Raw genomic sequence first — 21,529 nt, 5'->3', positions numbered from 1 at the left:
ATCTCGACCATTTTCTGGCCAATGACTTCCTTCTTCTTTATGGCTATAACAAAACCACCCTATCCCACTCTGTTTCCATCCACGACACTTTCTTGTCTGTCCCTCTGTTGTTGTACACCTATGTTGCTTCTGTAAGTCAACCATTGTAGATAGTGTTGCGATAAACTTCTGATCTAGACTGAAGTGTCCATCCATACATGCTGTTTGTTCTTTTACAGAGAGAGTGATTCTGTGTATCTGAGACTCCTTAGTCTATTTTCTTCCCAGTTGCAGTTAAAGAGGTATCAGCTCTCTCTCTCTCTGTCTCTCTGTCTCTCAGTCTCTCTGTCTCAGTCTCTCTCTCTCTGTCTCTGTCTCAGTCTCTCTCTCTGTGTCTCTGTCTCTGTCTCTGTCTCTGTCTCTCTCTCTCTCTCTCACACACACACACACACAAAACACCCCACCTGGATCTGCTCTGATTCATCCCTATATATGCTGGCTACTCATTTCACTTAAGCCAACGAACTCAGAAGAGGACTGGGAGAGCCAGGACCGTGACTCTCTCACAGGATTCCTAGTGGCATCCATCACTACATGAGGATCCAATGATCCAAAGATCTTAAGTCTCTGGGACTTCAAACCTGATCTAAGCACCTCGCCCCACTCCTCAACCCACTGAGAAACAAGCACATGGCCAGTGTGTAAGTGCAACCTGGATTTCCCCCCACTAGTGTGACTTTCCACCCACTGGATCGCCAGCTCTGTAGAGAGCAGATTTTCCCTCGGCGTCTGCAGTTCTGGTGAGGACTCAGTTTTGCTTGGTTTTACTCAACCAAAGAATCCAATTGCCCCCAAACAATCCGTTACTAAAAGCAGACTTGCCTGCAGGGCTGATTTCATTGTGGGGGCTCTTCCTTTCCCAACATAGTTTACTAGAATAGGCTAAGAGGGCTATGAATGGAGTAAAAGAAACAGGGCTCACCACGGTCCCTACACATTATTATGACTTTTTAATTTGAAAATCTGAACATTTAGTTAGCATGTCAAATAGAAAACAAACAAGGCAATTGCTGTTTTAAAGTTAGTTGGAACGCCTCTCCTTCAAAAGTGACAGTTTGGGGTTGGGGATTTAGCTCAGTGGTAGAGCGCTTGCTTAGCAAGCGCAAGGCCCTGGGTTCGGTCCCCAGCTCCGAAAAAAAGAAAAAAAAAAAAGTGACAGTTTGCCAGGCAGAGGTTGCTCACATCTTTAAACCCAGAACTTGGGAGGCAGAGGCAGGTGGAATTCTTGAGTTCAAGGCCAGCCTGGTCTATGCAGAGAATTCCAAGACAGCCAGGGCTACACAGGGAAACCTCCTCTCAAACAAACAAACAAACAAACAAACAGAACCAACCAACAACCAAGAGGAAGTGGCATAGTTCAAATATGTAGGCTACATCTTAACTCAACAATAAAAGATATCATTTTTTATTTGAACAGGAGATTTAATGTAAGAATAAATGGTACATTTAAACTACCCTAAACACAAGAAGGGATTTAAAATGATTTTAGTACTTAATAATATGGTAATGATATAAGCTTCAAAGTCTACATCTTGCCAGCCCCTTTCCAAGGTCTTGCTATACAGCCCAGTGCAGCTTTGAATCCTGGAGCTTCCTGCCTCGGCCTCCCAAGTTCTGTGAGTCCCACTTGGCTGCCATCTTCATGTTGGGTACAATGTGTAAGCCCAGACTGCATATTTTATGAAACAGGGTAGCTCTCCTATGATTCATAAAGCTTCCTATGTCCCTTTGTTAAAAATTTTGAAGGTAGCACGGTAAAATTAGTCCTCTGAAATATAACTGGGTCAGAATTAGGGGCTATATAACTGTGGGCCGTCATGTTGAATGTCTACAGAGAAAAGTCATATGCTTGTCTCCATCCAGGAGTGCTCAAGCCAACCTTTGACAGGGTTTAATACTATTGTGGTGCTTAGACAGAGAACGGATGGATTTGGACATTAAAAATGACTATACTGGGGCTTGGTGAGATGGCTCCATGGGCAAAGGGGTCTGCTGCTAAGACTGACAGGCCTGAACTTGAGGAACTCATGTGGTGGAAGGAAGAGACCGACTGACTCTGTAAATTGCCCTCTGACCTCCTCATGCTTGCAATGGCAGGTACCCACCTCCTATACATAAACAAGTAAATGTTAAAAAGTGATTATCAGGAGGGGAGGGCTTACCTAACACGCATGGGCCCCTGACCAGACTCAACACCCAGCATAAAGAGCCTATCCCCTTCTGGGATATGTGAGCGTCTCTAAGGCAACCCTCCACAGAGATGCTTGGAGCCGGGGTCTACTCCAGGATGAGTCACAAGAGCCAAGATGGGAGTGGCTTAGCTGCCCATCAGATGAGAGGCTATAGAAAACATGGTACTATACACACAGTAGGGCCTCATTCGGCCATCATGAAGGACGAAACTGCACTCAGGAAAAGGAATGTCACTGGAGCTCATGCTAAGCAAAATAAGTCAATATTAGGAAGGCAAATATTGTGTTTTCTCTTATTCGAAGATCTTAGATTATTATGTAAGATAAAACCATTTTGTACCCATGTCACGAAAGCAGAAGCAAAACTGGGGAAATGGGGGAGGTTAACAGGAAGTGGGAGAAAGGGGAGTGATCGGGTGAATGTGGACAGCGCCTACATGTGAGTAAAACACCTTGTGAAATGCATTGCTATATACAATCAATGCATATCATCAAAAAGATAAGCCACTATCAATATCTTATTACTACTGCATTAAAGATTCGGGGAAAGAACTCTTCACTGAAGACATTAAAACCTAGGGCTGGGGTTCGGTCCCCAGCTCCGGAAAAAAACAAAAAAACAAAAAAACAAAAAAACAAAAAAAACAAAAACCTAGGGCTGGAGGCATGACTCGGTGCCTTTGCAAACCCGAAAGCCCGAGTTCGATCCCCTGAGCCCACCCGGAGGAAAGAGAGAGCTACCTCACAAGCTGTCTTCTTCTATGTGTGTACTCTGGTACCTGGACGCTCCCACACCCCCAGACGGGACACTCCTTCCCACTGGACTAGACAGACCCTCCCCTCAAATACTTCCTGCTGCTCTGGCTGTTGTCGGAGATCACTAGGGCAGGTGGGTGACACAGAAGAGGCAAAACTCAAGGACACTCAGTGCTATCACAGCAGATTCTCAACTAGAACTGCAGTGGGGACGAAGCCTAGACCCATCCGCCAGGCTGCTGTCCCCTCTGTTCAAACATCTGCCCTGGAATACACTCCCCAACATGGAGGGATTGAGTTGCCTCTACAAGAACTTTCAGGAGATGCACCCAGACCACAGCAGGGTGGAACTGGGATGGGCAAGGAAAGAGGTGCATGCCCTAACACATAGCTTGTCCTAAAATTATATTAATTAATGTATTATTCATTTCCTCAGTGCGTGCATGCGTGCGTGCGTCACACATGGAGCTCAGTGGAGCTTCAAGAGCCAGTTCCACCACGTGGGTCCCAGGGATTGAACTCAGGTCATTGAGCTTGTCTGCAGATGCTTTTGCTCACTACCCCACCCCACACAGAAGCTTTTGCTGACTGCATAATAAATACGTTATTTAGTTAAACAGCTAAATTAAACTCAATTGCTAAAAATGAAGAAGAAAAGCACTGGGGGGGGGGATGGTGTAGCAAAAACCCATGCTCCTGTAAACAATGCTAATTAAATTAATTGCCACCAAAGAGAGAGGAGGAAGGGAGTGGGGTGCTAGTTGAAAAGGAATGGAATCAGCAGGAGAGGGAAGAAGAGGAGAGACAGGGATGAATAGGGTGAAGAGACACTGTGTGTTAGCATTCCTCCTAGGCTCCGCCCCACAGTTACCTGGCAACAGCCACACATGCCTGACTTACTCTAAAAGGTGCTGCTTGCCCCCTCCTCTCTCTCTTGCTCTCTTACTCTCTTACCCTCTTCCCTCTCTGCCCATTCCCTTGGTATTCCCCTCCTCACCTTTCTCCATGTGCTCATGGCCAGCCCCCTCTCTCTCTCTCCCCTCCTCTCCTCCTCTCCTCTCCTCCCTCCTCTCCTCCCTCCTCTTCCCTCTCTTCCCTCTCTTCCTCCCTCCCTCCTCCTCCCCTCTCTCTCCTCTCTCTCTCTCTCTCTCTCTCTCTCTCTCTCTCTCTCTCTCTCCCTTTCTCTGTGTCTACTACCCTCTCAACTCCCCTTCCCATGCCCTAAATACTGCTATACCATGTGGCTGGTACCTCAGGGGAAAGGGATGCCTCAGCATGGGCCGGCAGAGGCACCCCCTTCCACCTCACCATACCACGCTTCTGTCAAACACATCCCTGGCTTCTTTTTCTTTAAAACACAATATGTAAAATGTCATGGTGTAACCTATTGCAGGTACCCGAAAGGTAAAACAGTACCCGATCTTTTCTTTCCCAGGACCTGATTTGTTACTCCAGCAGGATATCTAGTGGCTGCTTACCTCGGGGAGGGGAGGTCTTCACCTCCCAAGTAAACCTTCCTCGAAACTCACTCAGAGATAATGTGAAACACGCGTCTCCATGGCGATTCTGCATCCAGGCAGTGTGACAATGAAAATTAGCCACCACACACTACCTAAGGCTAGCAACTCAACCGAACATGGGCTGCACGGCGAAGCATGCACTAGGGGCCAAGTACGTCCTCAGTGAAGAATTAAAAAATATCTCTCCATATTGTTGGGAAGAAACAATGGGCAAGTGTGCGAGTGTGCCTGGATTGTGCACCTCAGGACAGAGACAAAGTGACGATCCTGGAGGGACCCTGAGGTCTTCATTTCCCTCAGTCATTTCTGCTCTGAGGTGATGCATAAAAGCTATAAGGTAGGAGGACTTCTGCCCCTTCTTTGCCCTGGGCCCTCCCTGTGGTCTCCTACCTTGTTTCTCATGAGGAGAAAGGTCGGGGGAGCCACAGCTGTCCAAAAAGTCAAAGCAGGCATCGGTTAAGGTGACAGATGGGCACTTGGGGGCGGTTAAGATCCCCAGCTGTGACACCCAGTCTCTGCTGTCCTTTAACCCACCCCATGTTACCTATTTTCACTAGGGTAGAAAGTCTTCTCTACAGAACATAGACAAACGGGGGTCGGGGGAAGCAGGGGGGGTAGAGGGACAGAGAGAGGGGGAGGAGGGAGGGAGGAGGGAGAGGAGAGGGAGGAGAGGGAGAGAGATGGGGAGAGAAGAGGGGAAGAAGAAGAGAGAAAGGGAGGGGGAGAGGGAGAGGGAGAAAAAGGAAGAGTGAGAGAAAGAAGAAGAGGGAGAGAGAGACATAGGATGCAGAAGGAAAAAGGAAAGGGGGGGAGGGAGAAAGAAAAGAAACTCAGAACAAGGGAGACAGGAAGGATGGAAAAGAGGGAGGGAAAGTAAAAATAGCAATAAAAAGGGATGGAGGGAGGGAGGGCAAAGGAGGAGCGGGAGAGAGAAAGGAAAGGAGACGGACCACAGGAAGGAAGGGATAATACTGGAATGTTTTCTTATCTGAAAGTTAGGGCATTAGCAACAGTAAGGACAGAGAGGCTGGGCTCACAGATGTGGGAGCCCCAGAGTCAGTGACCAGATCATGTTTCGATATTTTGTCTTTTGGACAAATTGATTCATGATTGCTAAAATACTCTGTGTGTGGTGACTGCCTTACTAAAGGCACGTTTTTTCAATGAGTTACAACAACCGCAGGAAAACTGGGAAAACCGGAAGTTAGGTGGAAGGCCAACCTGGGATTGAAGGAGAGGGTGAGGGAGGCCACTATGCCACTATTTAGCGTGGCTTGAGGTGAGCTGACCATTGTAGAGTTGAATTAAACTGGGACTCCCAGCACGTGCTGTATGTAGTCCCCAGAAACATCAAAAGTGAGGCCTTGTGAGTATGTACCTGTAATCCCAGCAGCACTTGGGAGTTGGAGGTGGGATGGACAGGCGTTCAAGGTCAGGATCAACTACAAAGCAAATCTGAGGCCAGCCTGGGTCACAGGGCACTCTGTCTCAAAACACCATCCCCGACAACCAGCAAACGAGGGTGTCTGTTAACTGACTAAAAAGGCTCATCTGTTACGAGGTCAGCGAAGACAGGGACTTGGCTCAGTGTGTCCACATCGTGTGTGTGCATTGTGCTTAGCTCTAAGTTCACTGTCTTTTTGTTTAAATTGTTGATTCTCTTGTTCCATGAGACAGTTAATAGGCACCCTTTCTTTGAAATCCACTTTAACCAAGGAAAGGAAAGGAACATTCCACGCCCCAATGAAATGTCCAGGAAGGACTCGGGATTTCCAGCTGCTGTTGGCAGCTGCTTTGCGAATGTCAAGTCACTCAGCAACCAGCCTGTGACTAGTTCCATAAACTGGGGGTAATGACGTCATCGATCTGGGAGTTGGCTTATTTCTTGAGACAAAGTCTCCTGTAGCCCATGCTGGCCTCAAGCACCCACCTCTGCCCCCCATGTGTAGAGCCTCTGGCCTCTACCTCCAAAGTGCTAGGGACTGATTGTAGGCATGTGCAACCACATGGGGTTTATTTATATGGTGCTGGGCAGAAAATCAAGTTTATGCACTGGCTGGACAAACACTACCATGTCCAGCTTTTCATTCAGAAAAATAACACAACAGGCACCACACCAGTCTACTGCTAATGGGCCACGGCTTCTAAGACCTTCTTGATGATATATGGGCTCCGTTTATAGAAAGCCCTTCCCTTTCAGGGCGACAACCACGTTTACCCTAAAGATCTATTGCAAAATTATGCATTGTTTATTCTTCTTAAAGGAGGCACAGGCTGCATCATTGTTCGTTCCTGGGTTGGAGAGTAACTTAAATAAGCCCTCTGGTTTCTGTCGCCTACAAGGAAGCTAAGCCAGATCTAATCTCTTCTAAACCTGTTCTGTTCTTGAGTTTGGCAGAGTGTCCTAATTGTCAACATTAATCCTCCCCCTTCCCCGCTTTTGTGGTCTATTCTGTCAATAGACTATTGAGTGTCCAGTAAATTACAGCCCGCCCAGCAGCCAGCACCAGGACACAGAAGTTAAATCATGGTCCGCCCGTGCCCACTCGTTCTTAATATCTGTGAACTAGCTGTTAAGCTGGGGGCTGGGGGCTGAACAGGATGCATGTGGTGTATCCGTCTCAGATTTCCGTACTGTACAATCAGGTATGCGGGCGTTTCTTTTTCTAGGCAACAGGTGTGTTCTTGGAACAAAGTTCAACGCCCTTCCCTCCCCCTCCCTCCCCACCCCTTTTTGGCTTGCGACAGAGGTGGCAGCTGCAGGCTTAAGTCCCATGACACAGGGCTCTGGGAGGGCACAGACCTAAATGGCTTGTTCACTTTATTAAAGCAACAGGCAGATGGGCTCTGACTGCCCGAGCTTTTCTTTGTGTTAGTCAGGGCCTGTGTTTTCAGACTCGACTCTTTCTCTCTTTTGTTGCTCTCGGCTTCTCTCTTTTCCTAGATTTTCTCTTCTCTCCCCGATCCTTTCTTTTCTCTCTCTCTCCTGCTCTCTCCCTTCCTTTTTTTCTTTCTTTTCCCCCTGGACTCCCCGTCTCCTCTCCAGCCCATCCACACAACTCCCTCTTTTGTCCTGTCTCAGTTCCCTTCTCTTTAAAATAAGCACGGCACCCCGTAAAGCACTCCATATTCATTATCGAGAACATATTTTTATTAGAGTAAGCTGATGGGTGAGGAGGGAAAAGCATTTCATTTAAATCCCAATACACCTACACCTCCCTTTATTCTAGAAGGAACGTAAAGAAACTCTTTACCGTGCAAATAGAAGGCTCGGTCTGCACAGGTGTACATTTTTTGAAAAGAAAACATAAGCTCAGGCACTTTTTTTCTAAACCTCGCTGTTCTCCAGGTCTAGCTTCTATCTAGGGTTTTGTGAGATGTTAGTAGCCAGAGTTCTGATGAACCGTCCTACCCTAGAAACACAGTCAACATCCTCTGAAGGTCACGAATCTCAAATCACCATGACAGCATCGTACAAGAACTTCTTCTTCACACCGGGGTACCACTCCTTTGTGCACTCAGCTTTCAGGTAGACTGTGTATGGTAAATATGAGAAATTCAACGCCAGTTTGCTGTATGTGTGAACTTTCACAGACAAAGACAACCAGAACTAAAAGGGTCAGTGAGCTCTTCCAAGAGAAGTATTGGATAACAGTGGAGGACATCTTGGGCAGACAAGCACACCATGACGGGATTGGTTGACCACTTATTTAATTACAGTCTTGGATCCACTAGGATCGAGGCAGCCAGATCCCTTTGCAAGACCACTGTCAGGTGTGGGTGTTGACTATGCTGTCTACAGAGACGAAGCAAAGACGGGATCCTTTCCCATATTTTTTCCTAACCTCCAACAACTTCATTCGAGCATCAGATTTCCTGTAAACCTACGGCCGGAAGTGTCTTTCCCAGGATTGTCCTGATAGAGTCAGCTCCAGGACAGCGGAGTTGGCCTTCTGTCCAGATAGGCAGCCGGATGCTGCGCTTATCCTTACGTTTCTAATTGGCCTGACTCGCCTTTTCACTAAATGGATGTAAGTAATGACTAACTGCCGGGTATAACTCTGTCTGTAGCTAGCAGACCAGAGTGCACATCCTTAAAGATTTATTCCCATCCAGAAATCCCCAGATTCAATACTTCCCCCCACCCCAGGCTGTAACTGAAAAGAAGTCATGAGAAGATAAGACATAAGAAAATTTGCATCTCTTTGTCTGTCTGTCTGTCTGTCTTTGTGTGTATATGTGAGGGTGTCTGTCTGTAGGTCATAAATCTAGAATGGGGATCATGAGGGAATGGAAGAGTTATGAGGACTGAGAAGGGAGGGCAATGGAATATTTGAGACATGAAAGAAAAAAGTAGGGACAGTTGGAGGAAGGGAGTCAGCCAGAGACAGGGCTCACGGAGGAGGACATCAGGGAAGAGGGACAAAGTAGAACACAGTCTAGTGACGCAGAGGCACAGAAATGTCACGGCGAGACACACACTTTTCATGATGATGTAAAAACACAGGAAGAAAAGGGGCCGTGGAGATCGCTCAGCCAGAAAAGGATTGGCCTCACCGAGGGCGAGTTTGGTCCCTGGCACCTATGTAAAAAGCCAGCTGTAATCCCAGTGCTGGGGAGGTGGAGACAAGATGGCCTCTGGGCCTTACTTGCTGGACATCCATCCTAGGCTACTCAGTGAGTATGAGGGAACCTGTTTCACACACATGGTGAATTTCACCTCAAGAAAGACATCTGGGGTTGACTCCTACATGCATGCACACACACACATACACACACACACACAAACACACACACCCCTTCATTGTAGCCACACACTCACCAACACACACACACACACACACCTTCATTGTAGCCACACACCAACACACACACACACACACACACACACACACACACACCCCCCTTCATTGTAGCCAAACACTCACCAACATACACACACACACAATAATACGCCGGCAAAACCACATTCCCATCTGAGCCATCTTTAAGTATATGATTCAGCGCTTTTACACTCATGCTGCCGTGAGGTTTATGGGCTTTGCTATCATAGAACTACGGCTTCACAGATATTAGAGGACTCCTTGTTGCCTCCCATTCCTGCCTCTGGCGATCTCTATTCTCGGTCTCCATGAATGTTCCCTCTTTGGAAGCATCACCTAGGAGAACTCACCCAAATGAGTTCTGTGTCGGATTTGTTTTCCTTAGCACAATGTCAGACGACACATTTCCTCAGCACCTTTGTCTCCATAGACGATCCAATTGCTTCTACCCCTGGGCTGCTGAGACTCAACGCTCTTCCGAACTCGGGGGTACAAATACCACTTTGAAAGTCCGTCCTCATGGCTTTTGGGTGCGGGCTTGGTGGCGAGATCTTATGTCTACACTGTTTCCAGGGTTCCAGTAGCTGCCAAACCACTTTCTCTAATGGATGCACCTTTTTACATGCCCACAGACAGAACACCACACCCAGCTGACACTCTCTATTCTCGGGGTTTTTCAGATGATATCTGCATCCTAACCGGTGTTCGATGATAGTCTCAGTCTGACGCTGAGGAAGAACGGGGCCTGGTGCCACAGTCAACTCTGTTGACTTTTTTAGAGTGAAGGGGATTGACCCTAATCCCTCTGTGCAGTGCCCTCCTGACAACCTAGCATACATCAAGTCCTCTGCAGTGTAGCTCGTCCAATCCAGCTCCCGTTCCAAGGTGCCTCCCTCCCTAACTCACCTCCCCAGTGGCCCTTTGCTCTGCTGAGAACCACTTGTCCCAGCATCCTCTGGGCCTTTGCTCTAACCCTGTCCTCTGTCCAGATGGCTCTGCTCCATAACCACCCTCATGGCTTCCTCTCTCCCCTAAAATCTATTGTGGAAAGTTTTAATTCCGATCCTTAGTTTCTACCCTGCCTTGATCGTTCAGTTCTCCGATAAAACAACTTTCATTATTTACACTAAGCCTTAAACAGCACGAGAGCTGCGTGGTCAGAAATTACTTCCCTATGGATAACCCTGAGTTATTACTTACTAGGTTTCATCTGGGCTACTCTTAACTCCAATTGGCCAGTCCTCAGGGGCACGTTTGCATGACTCAACCAACTCATGGTGGCTTTTCCTCCATTTCTTTCTTCTCCCCGTCTTGGTTCTCCTCCACCCCGAACCAGGAACCCTAAACCCCGCCTATGTCGCTTCTGCCCAGCTATTGGCTGTCAGCATCTTTAGTCACCAATCAGAAATAAGTTGGGGGCAAGGGCAGATAACGTCTAAGGGCGGACTCTCTCATCTCTGTGTCAACCAGGTCTTGAGGAACCATTAATAGAATTAAAATACAAATAGCACCAGGCCAACCCATTACAAAGATTTCTGCTCAAAAAACTCCTGAGATACGGCTCCTATACCAACAGCCCCGATTCTAGAACTTTCCACCTCATTGTCCGTTTCCTTATTTTTTGGTAATACCTATAATAATACCTCAGTTGGTTATATAGTTATGTATGTCTTTAATTTCCCAAAGATAAAGGTAAAATTCCGAGTCAGGGGCAGGGCAGGGCAGGACTCTTGTCTCACTCATCTCTGAATTCCTGGTACCTTCTGGTGCTTGAATCAGTAGACGCTTGTAGGGCAGATAAGTAAGTGTTTAAATGAAGGGAGAAATAAACGGACTAGACATCATGCCGTGGGGGTTGCCCGAGGGGCAAGAAGTACTCACGTGAGTCTCTACGTCGCCAGCAAGGACTCGGCTGTTCTTTAAGAACTCTGCCACCATACTGTTTATCAGTTTGTCAAAGGCTTCCACGGATGGTGCTACTACGCCTGTGGAAAGAGAATGGCTTGGTTACTCCCTGGTGGTTTTGTGGAAAGCCGGGGCTGGCTTGCCACAGGTCACGTGGAGGTTGAATAGCATCACTGTTGCCCTTCAATTATTCAGTCATTCCTCTGAGCACCCCATATTGACTATGGTTCCAGAAAAATCCCCTTTGCCCAGCCTCCTCCCTCCTCAGTAAAGACTTTGATCGACATCATCTACCCCATCCTCTACCCTGACAGTTTTGCAGGACACACTCTGTGTATGTGTCTCATAGGGGCTTCGGTTTGAGTTTTTAGAAACTGCAAAGATAAATTTCTTTTAGGGGAGGTAAGTCAGGGTTTTAGTAAGGGAGTTCCAGAGAGGCTTAACCTAGGAGGAATGAGGGCAGGCAGCAGCCCACAAGCAGAAGTCCTGGGCTGAATGAGGGGACAGAAAGCTGAGTGCCAGCATTTACCTCTCTCTGTGACTGACTGTGGCTTCCAGTGACACACTGCCTCCTGCACTCTGCCAGTAAGACTTCCTGGCTTAACCGTCTGTGTGTCTCAAACTATGACCTCCCCCTAAGCCCTTCCCATCCCTAAATTGGTTTTTATCAGGCATTTTGCTACATCAAAGAGAAAAGTAACAAGAAAGCATCTGCAAGCCCAGGAGGGAAGCCGGGCAGGGAAGCAGGCGCCGCCCCACAGGTACAGATGAGGGAGACCGGGAAGTGCAGACAGAGCAGGAGATTACAGACCAAACAACAGGCAGATCTCAAAGGGAACTGACCCAGGCTCCTCAGAGTCACTGCTTCTTCCTCTCTAGCTCTTCTAGGTAGGACACCAACCTATAGAGTTGCCCGGAGTCCCCAGGAATTCAAAGGACAGTGAGCTCTGAGCAAGAGGGGCGGCAGGGCAAACCTATTTTCTTCCTCCTCTATTTCGGAGGGAGAGGACAGAGAGAATGAGTGTCGTTATGAATTGATCTCTACAGAGATTGACCAGCAGCCACTGCGCTGTGCGAGCTTAAGAGGCAGTGGTCCAACTAGCGTGCTCTGTTCCCTAATCTGCATTTTAATTAACTTCAGACAGACAGACAGACAGACAGCAACAAAATACCCCAAACCTAAAACCTTGGCTTTCCTCCCCTAATACTAAGAAATTTATCTTTGCAGTTTCTAAAAACTCAAACCAAAGCCCCTTTCTTTCTTCAAATACATCATCCCTGCTCAGGAAACTAAGACGACTTCCCTCTCTTTTTATTCCAATTGTCCATTTCCACAGCCCCAAGGAGGGGTTGGAGTGTATTGGGGGCAGTGACTGCCAGCTCCCCACACTTCAAGCCAAACACCTTAGCAGCCCATTGAAGGGGAGTGAGTTATCCTGCACCAGCTATGTGGGGTTTCACCATCCATGATATAACAGGTCACAAGCCCTGAAATTCTGTGCACGCCCACTTGGAAACAGAAAGACCTGTTTGTCGCTTGAGGAAGGCGTGAGAGGTTTCTGCCGAGCATTTAAAGTGGAAAAAAGATTTCAGAAACGTCCTGGAAGCTGCTGCCTAGCGAAAGGCAAAATGATGAAAGAGAATATTTTTCCGGTTCCCTTTCATCCCGGACTCTGTTCACACCTCCCCCAGGCGGCCTTTAATGATCTGCTCCTCCCCTAGACTGTATCCTTTGAGCGCCTCTTAATCAAAGCGTCCTTAGCTCTGAGCAGTAATGTAGGAGGAGCAGGACTGTGTATAATTCATCTGAGGTCTCCTGCACCCAGGACCATGGTCATCACTGGGGCAGGGCTGCAGGATTTCTTCCGCTGTGGAGCTGAACTTGCCCGACTATCAGGAAAACAAGACAGGAAAACAAAGCGAAACAGGAACGCAAACTCAAAACTTAGAGAGAGGTTCTTCTTGATCTGTGGATGATACGTGTTTGTAATGGCCTGTGTTCTTTCTCAAAATTGCCTTCAAAGTATAAAAGAAATAGCTTTATTTAATATAGCACACAATATAATAATGTAGTATATAGTAATATATATGTATGTATGTATATCATATACTATATAGTGTCTATATTTAGGGGGAAAACTCAATTGATCAATTAGTAAGTATTTCACACCTAGCTCCTGTCTCAGTCCCCGTGGTGCTGGGATTATGGGTGAGCACTACTATATCTGGCTAAGAAGCTGCTTTGGGATTTAGAATCATGAAAACTGACTAACAAGAGGAAACAGCATTTCTTCAGACATTAAGTGTTTTAAGAATGGGACCCCATCTAGGTGTCCCCCAGGTACCCTACTTGCTAACAACCCCACTTCCAGTAAAATAAATTGGCAGCTAATTTCCCCAGGAGACCTTTGCTTTCGTAAGGGACTGGAAACAATTAGAAAACATTTGTTTGAATAGCAAATACTTTAATTTTGTGTCCTCCAATTTTATTTAGCCTCCCCCCTCCCACTTCAGGACATTTCTTCTTTCTCTCTTGTTTGTATGCGTACATGTCTCGTGCGTGCACATGTGTGTACAGGCTGGCTCATCTGTGGGTGCACACGCATGTGCTTTTGCATTTAGAGGGATGAGGCTGACGGGAGGTGTCTTCCCTGGTCACTGTCCACCTTATGTGTTGGGCAGGATCTCTTGCTGAAACCAAAGCTCAGAGATTCCCTGCCTCTGTGTACAGTGCGGGGATCATGGGCTTGTCTTCTAAATGGGTTCTGGGGAACCAAACCCAGTCCCTCTGCTTGCGTGGGAAGCTCTTTACCCATGGAGCCGTCTTTCCAATTCTCTCTCTCTCTCTCTCTCTCTCTCTCTCTCTCTCTCTCTCTCTCTCTCTCTCTCTCTCTCTCAAGAAAACACTTGCTTTTGTCTGCTACCTTTTTGAATGTGTGAAGTTTAAATTATTGGCTTTCCCTCTTCATTAGATACCCACTATCTCTTGGAATTTATCTTCATTTTCTGTACTTACAGGCCTCTTATTGGTGGACAGAGACCTTAAGGAAATGTCTGCAGCCACTTACTGTCCAGCTCATATTGAGACAAAGTTGCTGGAGACAGGGAAATGAGGTTTATGAGGTCCAGACACCAACAGTGCATCTAAATTGTCTATAGGAGAGACTCTGGCTCATCCCGGGTTCTTTTCAAGGAATCCCCCTCCTTCCAGTCCACCCAGGCCACTTTCGTTTTTAGCATGTTCAGGGGAAGGCGGAGCCAGCACATTTCGAGTTCACACAGTATTTTCTGCTCTGTGGCATGTAATAGGACACACAGGTCCCCAAACACCCAACATTCTAGGAACAGCAACACATGTCTTCCCTGGAGAAAGAGGTGTTGAAGTGTCCTCTTGCCCGAGGCTATTCCCAGCTCCCTGTAGCCTGGCAGCATGTAAAACAGGTCAGAGGAGCTGTGCGAGTGACACAGGTCAGGAATAGACCTGCATATCCAATACAGATTACCATGTTAAATTTTAATTTTAGATGAGCAATGAACAGAGTTTTAAGGCAATTATGCACCATGCAGCACGGCTCATGCAATAGTTGGGAAATTTGGAATTTCCGCTTTGAAAGTTCTATCGTAGGTAGTTTAAAATAGCTTAAAGTGCCATATGGATTCCCTGCTATTTACTGTTGGCTTTTATTTGTGTTTTCTTTTCTTTTCTTATGTTGTTGTTGTTGTTTTTATCTTGACAGAGTCTCACATAACCCAGGCTGACCTCGAATTAGATATTGTGGCTGTTTGATTAGGTATCCCCCACCCCCCCAGGCCCATAGATTCATGTGTTTGAATGCTTGGCCAGGGGAAGTGACACTATTAGGAGGTGTGGTCTTATTAGAGGAGGTGTGGCCTTGTTGGTGGAAGTGTATTACTGTGTAGGTGGGCTTTGAGGACTCCTATGCTCAAGCTCTACCCAGCATGGAATCTGGTCTCCTTCTGACTGCCTTCGGATCAAGAAGTAGAAGTCTCGGCTCCTCCAGCACTAGGTCTGCTCAGCTACTTCGATGTTCCTTGCTTCCTGCCATGATGACAATGGACTAAACCTCTGAAAATGTAAGCCAGTCCCATGGAAATGTTTTCCTTTATAAGAGTTGTCTTGGTTATGGTGTCTGTTTCCAGAAAACAACAACAACAACAAAACCAAAAAAATGAATAAAACAAATCCAAACTAAGACAGATCTGTAGTGGAAGCTGGCCTTGAACTCCTGATCTCTGTGTCTACCTTCTGAGTGTTGGGATTAAAGTGCGCACACAGCACTCCTGCCTTAAAGAAAACTCTTAACTTTTTATTTCTGATCCTATGATATTTGAAAAAAAAAAGCTTTTAAAAATATATGTATGCATGTGTGCATAATGTGTGTGGGGGACACCTATACAACAGTACACATACGGCAATCCGAGGACGACTCTGTGAAGTCAATTCTCTCTCTCCACCTTGATGCGGGTTCTGGGGATCAAACTCAGGCGGTCAGGTTTGTGTGGCAAGCACTTTTACCCACCGAGCCATCTCCCCAACCCAAAAGCTCTTTTATCCAAGGCACTCTGGGTTCCACCTTCGGCACTGGTACCCGCCCAGAGGCCTATTAGTTGGGAAGGTCAGAGGTCAGATTACATGCTCTGGCCATGGCCTTGCTCCATCATTGGATCAACCTGGGACAAGCTTCACAGTTGCAGTGGCCAGATGCGGTGACCTTACAGTGACATCCTATAGTGCCCAATGCCTGCCAGTGCCTTCTAATCAAGCATACACCTCCTATCTTTGATATTCCCTTCAATGATACAGTTACACATGAACATAAACACTTCCTCTTTGGTTGTGCACTGTATTCTTCACAGGCACAGGTGTTGATCGCTTTTGTGGACTCTGGCTTGCAACTTCTAAGATTTGCTTCTAAAGCCAGCTCACAAAGTCCGAAAGTGTTTGTGGGAGGAAGAAAACATATCCCTTCATCTTCTTTCCCGAGGGCTGCTTGCCTCTGGTTAACGTTGTGATCATACACAAAGGAAGGAGAAGGGGTTTGAAGGAAGTGGGAGTCAGATTTTGGGAAAGAAAAAAAAAAAAAACGAGTGTTGAAGGCTCACAAAGCGAACCACACGAAGACTAGTAATGACCCTACCTCTACTGGGGCCGTTAACTTCCCCATAGCCTCCGTGAGGTTCGTGTAACCCTGCGGACAGCCGCTCCAGCCGGCTGACGGCGAATTCCAGCCTCTGCATCAGTCCCAGCATGTCTGCCATTCTAGAAAGACACAGACACAGAGATTACGTGAGCGTCCCTGAGGAGCAGCGAACTGACGTCATCCCACTGAATGGTAGGCGAGAAGGTAAATATCACCCAAGAGCAGATTCCATCACCTCCCGCCATGAAAATGCCTGAAAGATTCTCCGTTCAACGTTTGTTTCTGTTTTTGTTTGTTTGTTTGTTTGGTTGTTGAGTGAAGAGCTCTCTAGGTAGCCCTGGCTGTTTTGGAACTCACCATGGAGAGAAGGCAGACTTCAAACTCACAGAGATCCCCCTGCCTCTGCCTCCTCAGTGCTGGGGTTAAAGGCGTGTGCCTTTATCATACCATGCCTGGAGTGACTTTTTAAAAAATATAGCATAAAACCTTAGATGCAAACATCACCCGGTTTCCATTATTCCCAGCTTTTGGGAATAGTTCCCGTTAATCCAATGTGGCTGCCTGACACCATTTTTGTATAGCACTTACCTAAAAGTCACAAACACATAACCCCAAATTAATATCACAAGAGGGCTTGTGAGGCTAAGTGGTGGGGACTCATTTTAACGAGTTCCAGTCACTGTGTTAAAGCCTGATTACCCATTACCCAACTCTAAAACCATTGATAATCCTTGTCTAATTGTATGAAATTGTGAGCTTCAGTTCAGCAGGCAGGGGATACCATCACCTCTGGGTATGAATTATTATCAGTTTGTTTCAGTGTTTCTGTTGTGACATTATCTTACATTATAACGATTCTGAATCTGGGAGGTTTTCATTTAAAATATTAAAGGTGGCCATTTTCCTGTGTAGGCTGTGGATTACTTTCAGGCGAGTGTTAGTACAGGCTGGGCTGGGTTTTGGAGGCTGAGTCTTATGTTTTCCCATTGTTCAGGAAAGATGGGAGCTAACTGAGGCACTGGGGATGAAGGCGGGCTCATACGCCCATCATTTTCTGGTTTTAAACGCATATTTAGGGGTTGGGGATTTAGCTCCATGGGAGAAGGCCTACCTAGCAAGTGCAAGGCCCTAGGTTCGGTCCTCAGCTCTGGAAAACAAACAAACAAGGTAAACACATATTTAACCACCTGTGTAGGTCACATGACTAGGCCTGGACTTTACACAGTCCTCTGTGAACCGAATCCAGTTAGCTTAGTACTATCTGTGAGCTGTATTTCTGAATGCTTATGACTGCCTTTGGTGTAAATCAGTCTGCTAGCCCAAAGAGAATAAAACATGCCTGCTTTAGCCAAGGCCTTTGGTTTCCTCCACTCTCAGGAACTTTCCAAGCATCATTCTGAGCAAAGGAGGGGGCCTGCTTCTGAATCACAGACACAGCTACCCAGGAGTACGGGTGAGCTTGTGTCACTCTGGGATGTGGGAATATTTCAGATTTCCCCCATGAAAGCCAGGAGAATGTGCACCTCTGATTTTTTCAGCTGAAACATGATTATAACCGGTCACTACAGTTTTCAAACGCAAGGTTGACCATGTCTAACCACTTGCCTGGCTTTGTTCTTTAGCATCCAAATATCAGTCGTCAGAGACGGGCGCAGAGCTCGTGGTCTATTTTGGAAACCCATCGCTCTGGAAGCTGCCAGCGGCAGCTCCCTCAAAATATGGAACAGTACTCTCTCTCTCTCTCTCTCTCTCTCTCTCTCTCTCTCTCTCTCTGCACAGCTGAATCCAGCATCTAATCCCAAGAGGCTGCAAAATTAGAAGTTACTCAGCTATTCTTTCCCTCTTCACGTCAGAGCTTCTGATTCCGTTGCAGTTGAAGGGGGTAGGGGGGGAAGAAGGAGGGATTTCACTGAATCCTTTACATAATCTCTCTGGGGAACTGGGTATCTCTTAGGTGGGCGAGGGCCATTTGAGAAATGGTGAAAGACCCTCCAATCTTTTAATAGCTGCCAATCTGTTCAGTGATCTTGGTTCCCTGTTAGTCAACTTGCCAAACATTACCGCCAGGGACCTAGTCTCAGATAACAGGGAAATGCATCTGCCTTTTTAGCCAGCTTCCCAAACCACCTCTGGCTCCCCCCCCCCCGCCCCCCACCAGGGCAAGCTGTTTTGAGAGAGCCTGTTAAATTTCACACTTGGGACTGCCTTTCCAGCCTCTGGCTTAATCAGGCTCCTCAACTGGTTCCAATCTCAAGCTATCTAATAGTGAGTGTCACACACATTGAAAGACAGCAGGACTCAGCCTCTCAACTTCGGGGAGAGGCAGATTGCTGTGGAATGTGGTCTAAAAGCCACTCAGATGCCACTTCATGTAAAATCAGCAAGTCTTGACACAGCCCCTAACAAGACCAAAACAGGTCATGAGGAGACTAGATGGATACCTCTAGGTTTAAAATTTAAGAGCACCCCGTAAGAGACACTTAAGAGCAAACAAAAGAAAGGAGACACCCGGGTCTGCATTAGCTTGCCCAGGGTGACCGATGGAGTCTGAGGTAGCCATGTATTCTACTCAAACTTTCTCGGTCTTTCTACATTTGACCTCAGCGGCTGTGCAGACTTTCAAGACTAAGCACAGTCAGAGATTCTCCACATTCCAGCCCATTTGCCTTGGCATTTCAAAACGCACTTAGCCAGCTTTTGACAGGAGCTGGAAACGGAAGGAGGAGGCTGAGGAGAGGCGCAGAGCTGCCACAGCAGATGGGAACACGAGGGTCTGTTGAGGATTGGGTCTGAGCAAGAGAGACAGATAGACAGAAGAGTTTGAACAGGAGGCCAGTGGAAGAGGGTGAGGGGGCAAGGTAGCTGTGACAGAGTCTGAGAATCAGAGGTGGAACAGGTGGAATAGGAGGCCGGATTTACAAAGGCTCAAGAGTCTGGGTCAGATGGTATAGCTCAAACATGGCTCTCCAAGATTCTGTCCAAATAGAAGGGACTCTCTATGTGACACCTACAGGTGAGTCCCTACTGCCTATAGCATATCAGACCAGAGGTGGCGTGCCAGAGACAAAGGTGGCCATGTTCTGACATTTCACACTTTTAAAGTTTTTTTTTTAAATTAAATTACTATTTATGGATGTTTTGTCTGCATGTATGTATATGTATCATGTGCATGCCTGAAGCTCACAGAGGTTAGAAGAGGTGTTTGGATCCCCTAGGACTGGAGTCACAGACACTTGTGAGTTGCCATGGGAGTGCTGCGAATCGAACTCAAGTCCTCTGGAAGAGCAGCCAGTGCTCTTAACCTTTGAGCTGTCTTTTCATCCTCTTGCAGATTTGTTTTAAGAAACTGTATTTGAGGGTAATGTTATTTTCTTAAAACAAAACCAAACAAAACAGAGCCTCAATAAGTAGGCTTGGTTCCTCACGTAGACCAGGCTGGTCTTCAAACACACCACTTTGCCCATACTTGAGATTGACCTTAATTCCTTGGGCATGAAATTTTGAAGTATCTCTTGAGGTTAATTATAATGGGAAACCCATCTTTATGGGTCATGACTTTTCTTATTTAAAACTCCCCCTTCACCTTTTCTTTACCATTCTCTCTCTCATATATTTTTCTTTTTTAGAGGACATATCACAGTTACAGGACACAGTGTGGGAACTCAGTATTATGTCATGATTGGATCAGAATGGTTAGCATTTCTATCTACTTATACACAGCAATGGTGTGTGTGTGCATGTGTGTGTGTGTGTGTGTGTGCGTGCGTGTGTGTGTGTAACTTCAAGCTCCCCTCTTGGTTCTTAATGAATTATATAACAGGTTGTGGTAATATACGGTTACTGTACTGTATTACAGAATACTAAACCTTACTGTTCCTCATACATGTCGGTACCTGTTATATCACGACTCCCTCTCCATCCCCAACTCTCCCTAGGTTCTAGTCACCACCATTCAGTTATCTCCTTCTTGGCCATCAGTATTTTTAGCTCCCACATGGGTCTGAGAACATGGGGTTTTTTGTCTTGGAGTGTCTGGATTATTTTGCTTGGTATAATTCCATCCTTTCTCCTCCCTTTTGGCACAGGCCATGGGATGTGAATGATTTTCCTTGAGTAGATGCCTACGCCTCACAGGCAAATACTCATTTCGTCATGGCAGAAATGCTACTTTTCTTCCACCTTTTTGGCAAAACCAAGTGTGCAATTCTTACGGAACCACAATAACTCCCTGCTCATATCTTCTCATTTGGAGAGAGAATCATTTTCAATCACTCTGCCCATTATTATTATGTTTTGAACAATTGTCTTTTCATCTCCAAGTAATATGATTTCCTCTAAGTCTAGTCTAATTTTCTTCCATTTTAAGGCATTATTCATTGAGTTCCACCAGTGCACATCTGTAGGTTAAATTTATTTGTCTATTTGTTTGAGGCAGGGTCTCATTATATAACCCAGGCTTGCCCAGCACTCACAACATAGTCCAAGATGGCTTCCAACTCTCAATCTTCCCGTCTCTCTGCTTCCCTAGTACGGGGATACAGGTGTGTACCAGCCTTCCAAGCCTACACAGTTACCTGCGTCTCATCTTTCTAATGGTGTGCTGCCACAATTCACGGACAGTCACATTGGACTCCTGAGGGTCATTCTGATTATATGCTGGCTCACCTGCTTTCCTAACACTATGGTTAACAGCGTCTTGGCTTTTCTTTTTCTCTATTTCTCTTTTCTGTTCTCGCCCCATCTCTTTCTTTCCTTTCCTTTTTGTTTCTTTGTCTTTTGAGACAAGAGTTTTCTTATGTAGCCCAGGCTAGCCTCAAGCTTTCAGTCCTCCTCCTTAGTTTCTTGAGAACTGAGTTTATAGGTGTGTACCATCCTTTCTGCTCTACTTCCGGCTGTGTGAGCCTTCACTCAGCAGAGCCTGGCACAAAGGGTAGTCTCCGTGTGTTTCTTCCAGGGTGGGTCCTTCTCTCACCCAAGTGGTTGTTCTGTAGCCATACTGTTCATCTGTGACCCGGCTTCCGGTGTCACCTTCTTCTGTGATGTTCCCTCCTATCTTCCTATGCCCTATGGTATCTTTGTCTCTGAGTTTATAAATAAAACATCTGGGGCTCAAATATTTCCTGTAACCCATG

At 46.5% G+C, this 21,529-nt stretch overlaps 1 protein-coding gene across 1 annotated transcript in view; it reads right to left on the bottom strand.

The window, feature by feature from the left end:
- Window positions 1-21,529, bottom strand: part of Cap2 (cyclase associated actin cytoskeleton regulatory protein 2) — a 146,540-nt gene that overhangs the window by 103,564 nt on the left and 21,447 nt on the right. The window contains exons 2-3 of the mRNA XM_032884533.1: window positions 16,395-16,516; window positions 11,212-11,315 (exon numbers count right to left, since the gene is read on the bottom strand). Coding sequence (XP_032740424.1) covers window positions 11,212-11,315; window positions 16,395-16,515 — 225 coding nt within the window. The 5' untranslated portion in view covers window position 16,516. The remainder of the gene's footprint in view (window positions 1-11,211; window positions 11,316-16,394; window positions 16,517-21,529) is intronic.

The sequence above is a fragment of the Rattus rattus genome, chromosome 14, assembly GCF_011064425.1.
Source record: "Rattus rattus isolate New Zealand chromosome 14, Rrattus_CSIRO_v1, whole genome shotgun sequence".
Lineage (NCBI taxonomy): Eukaryota > Metazoa > Chordata > Mammalia > Rodentia > Muridae > Rattus > Rattus rattus.
The sequence above is the reverse complement of the archived record's forward strand: the minus strand, read 5'-3'. Positions and strand labels throughout refer to the sequence as shown.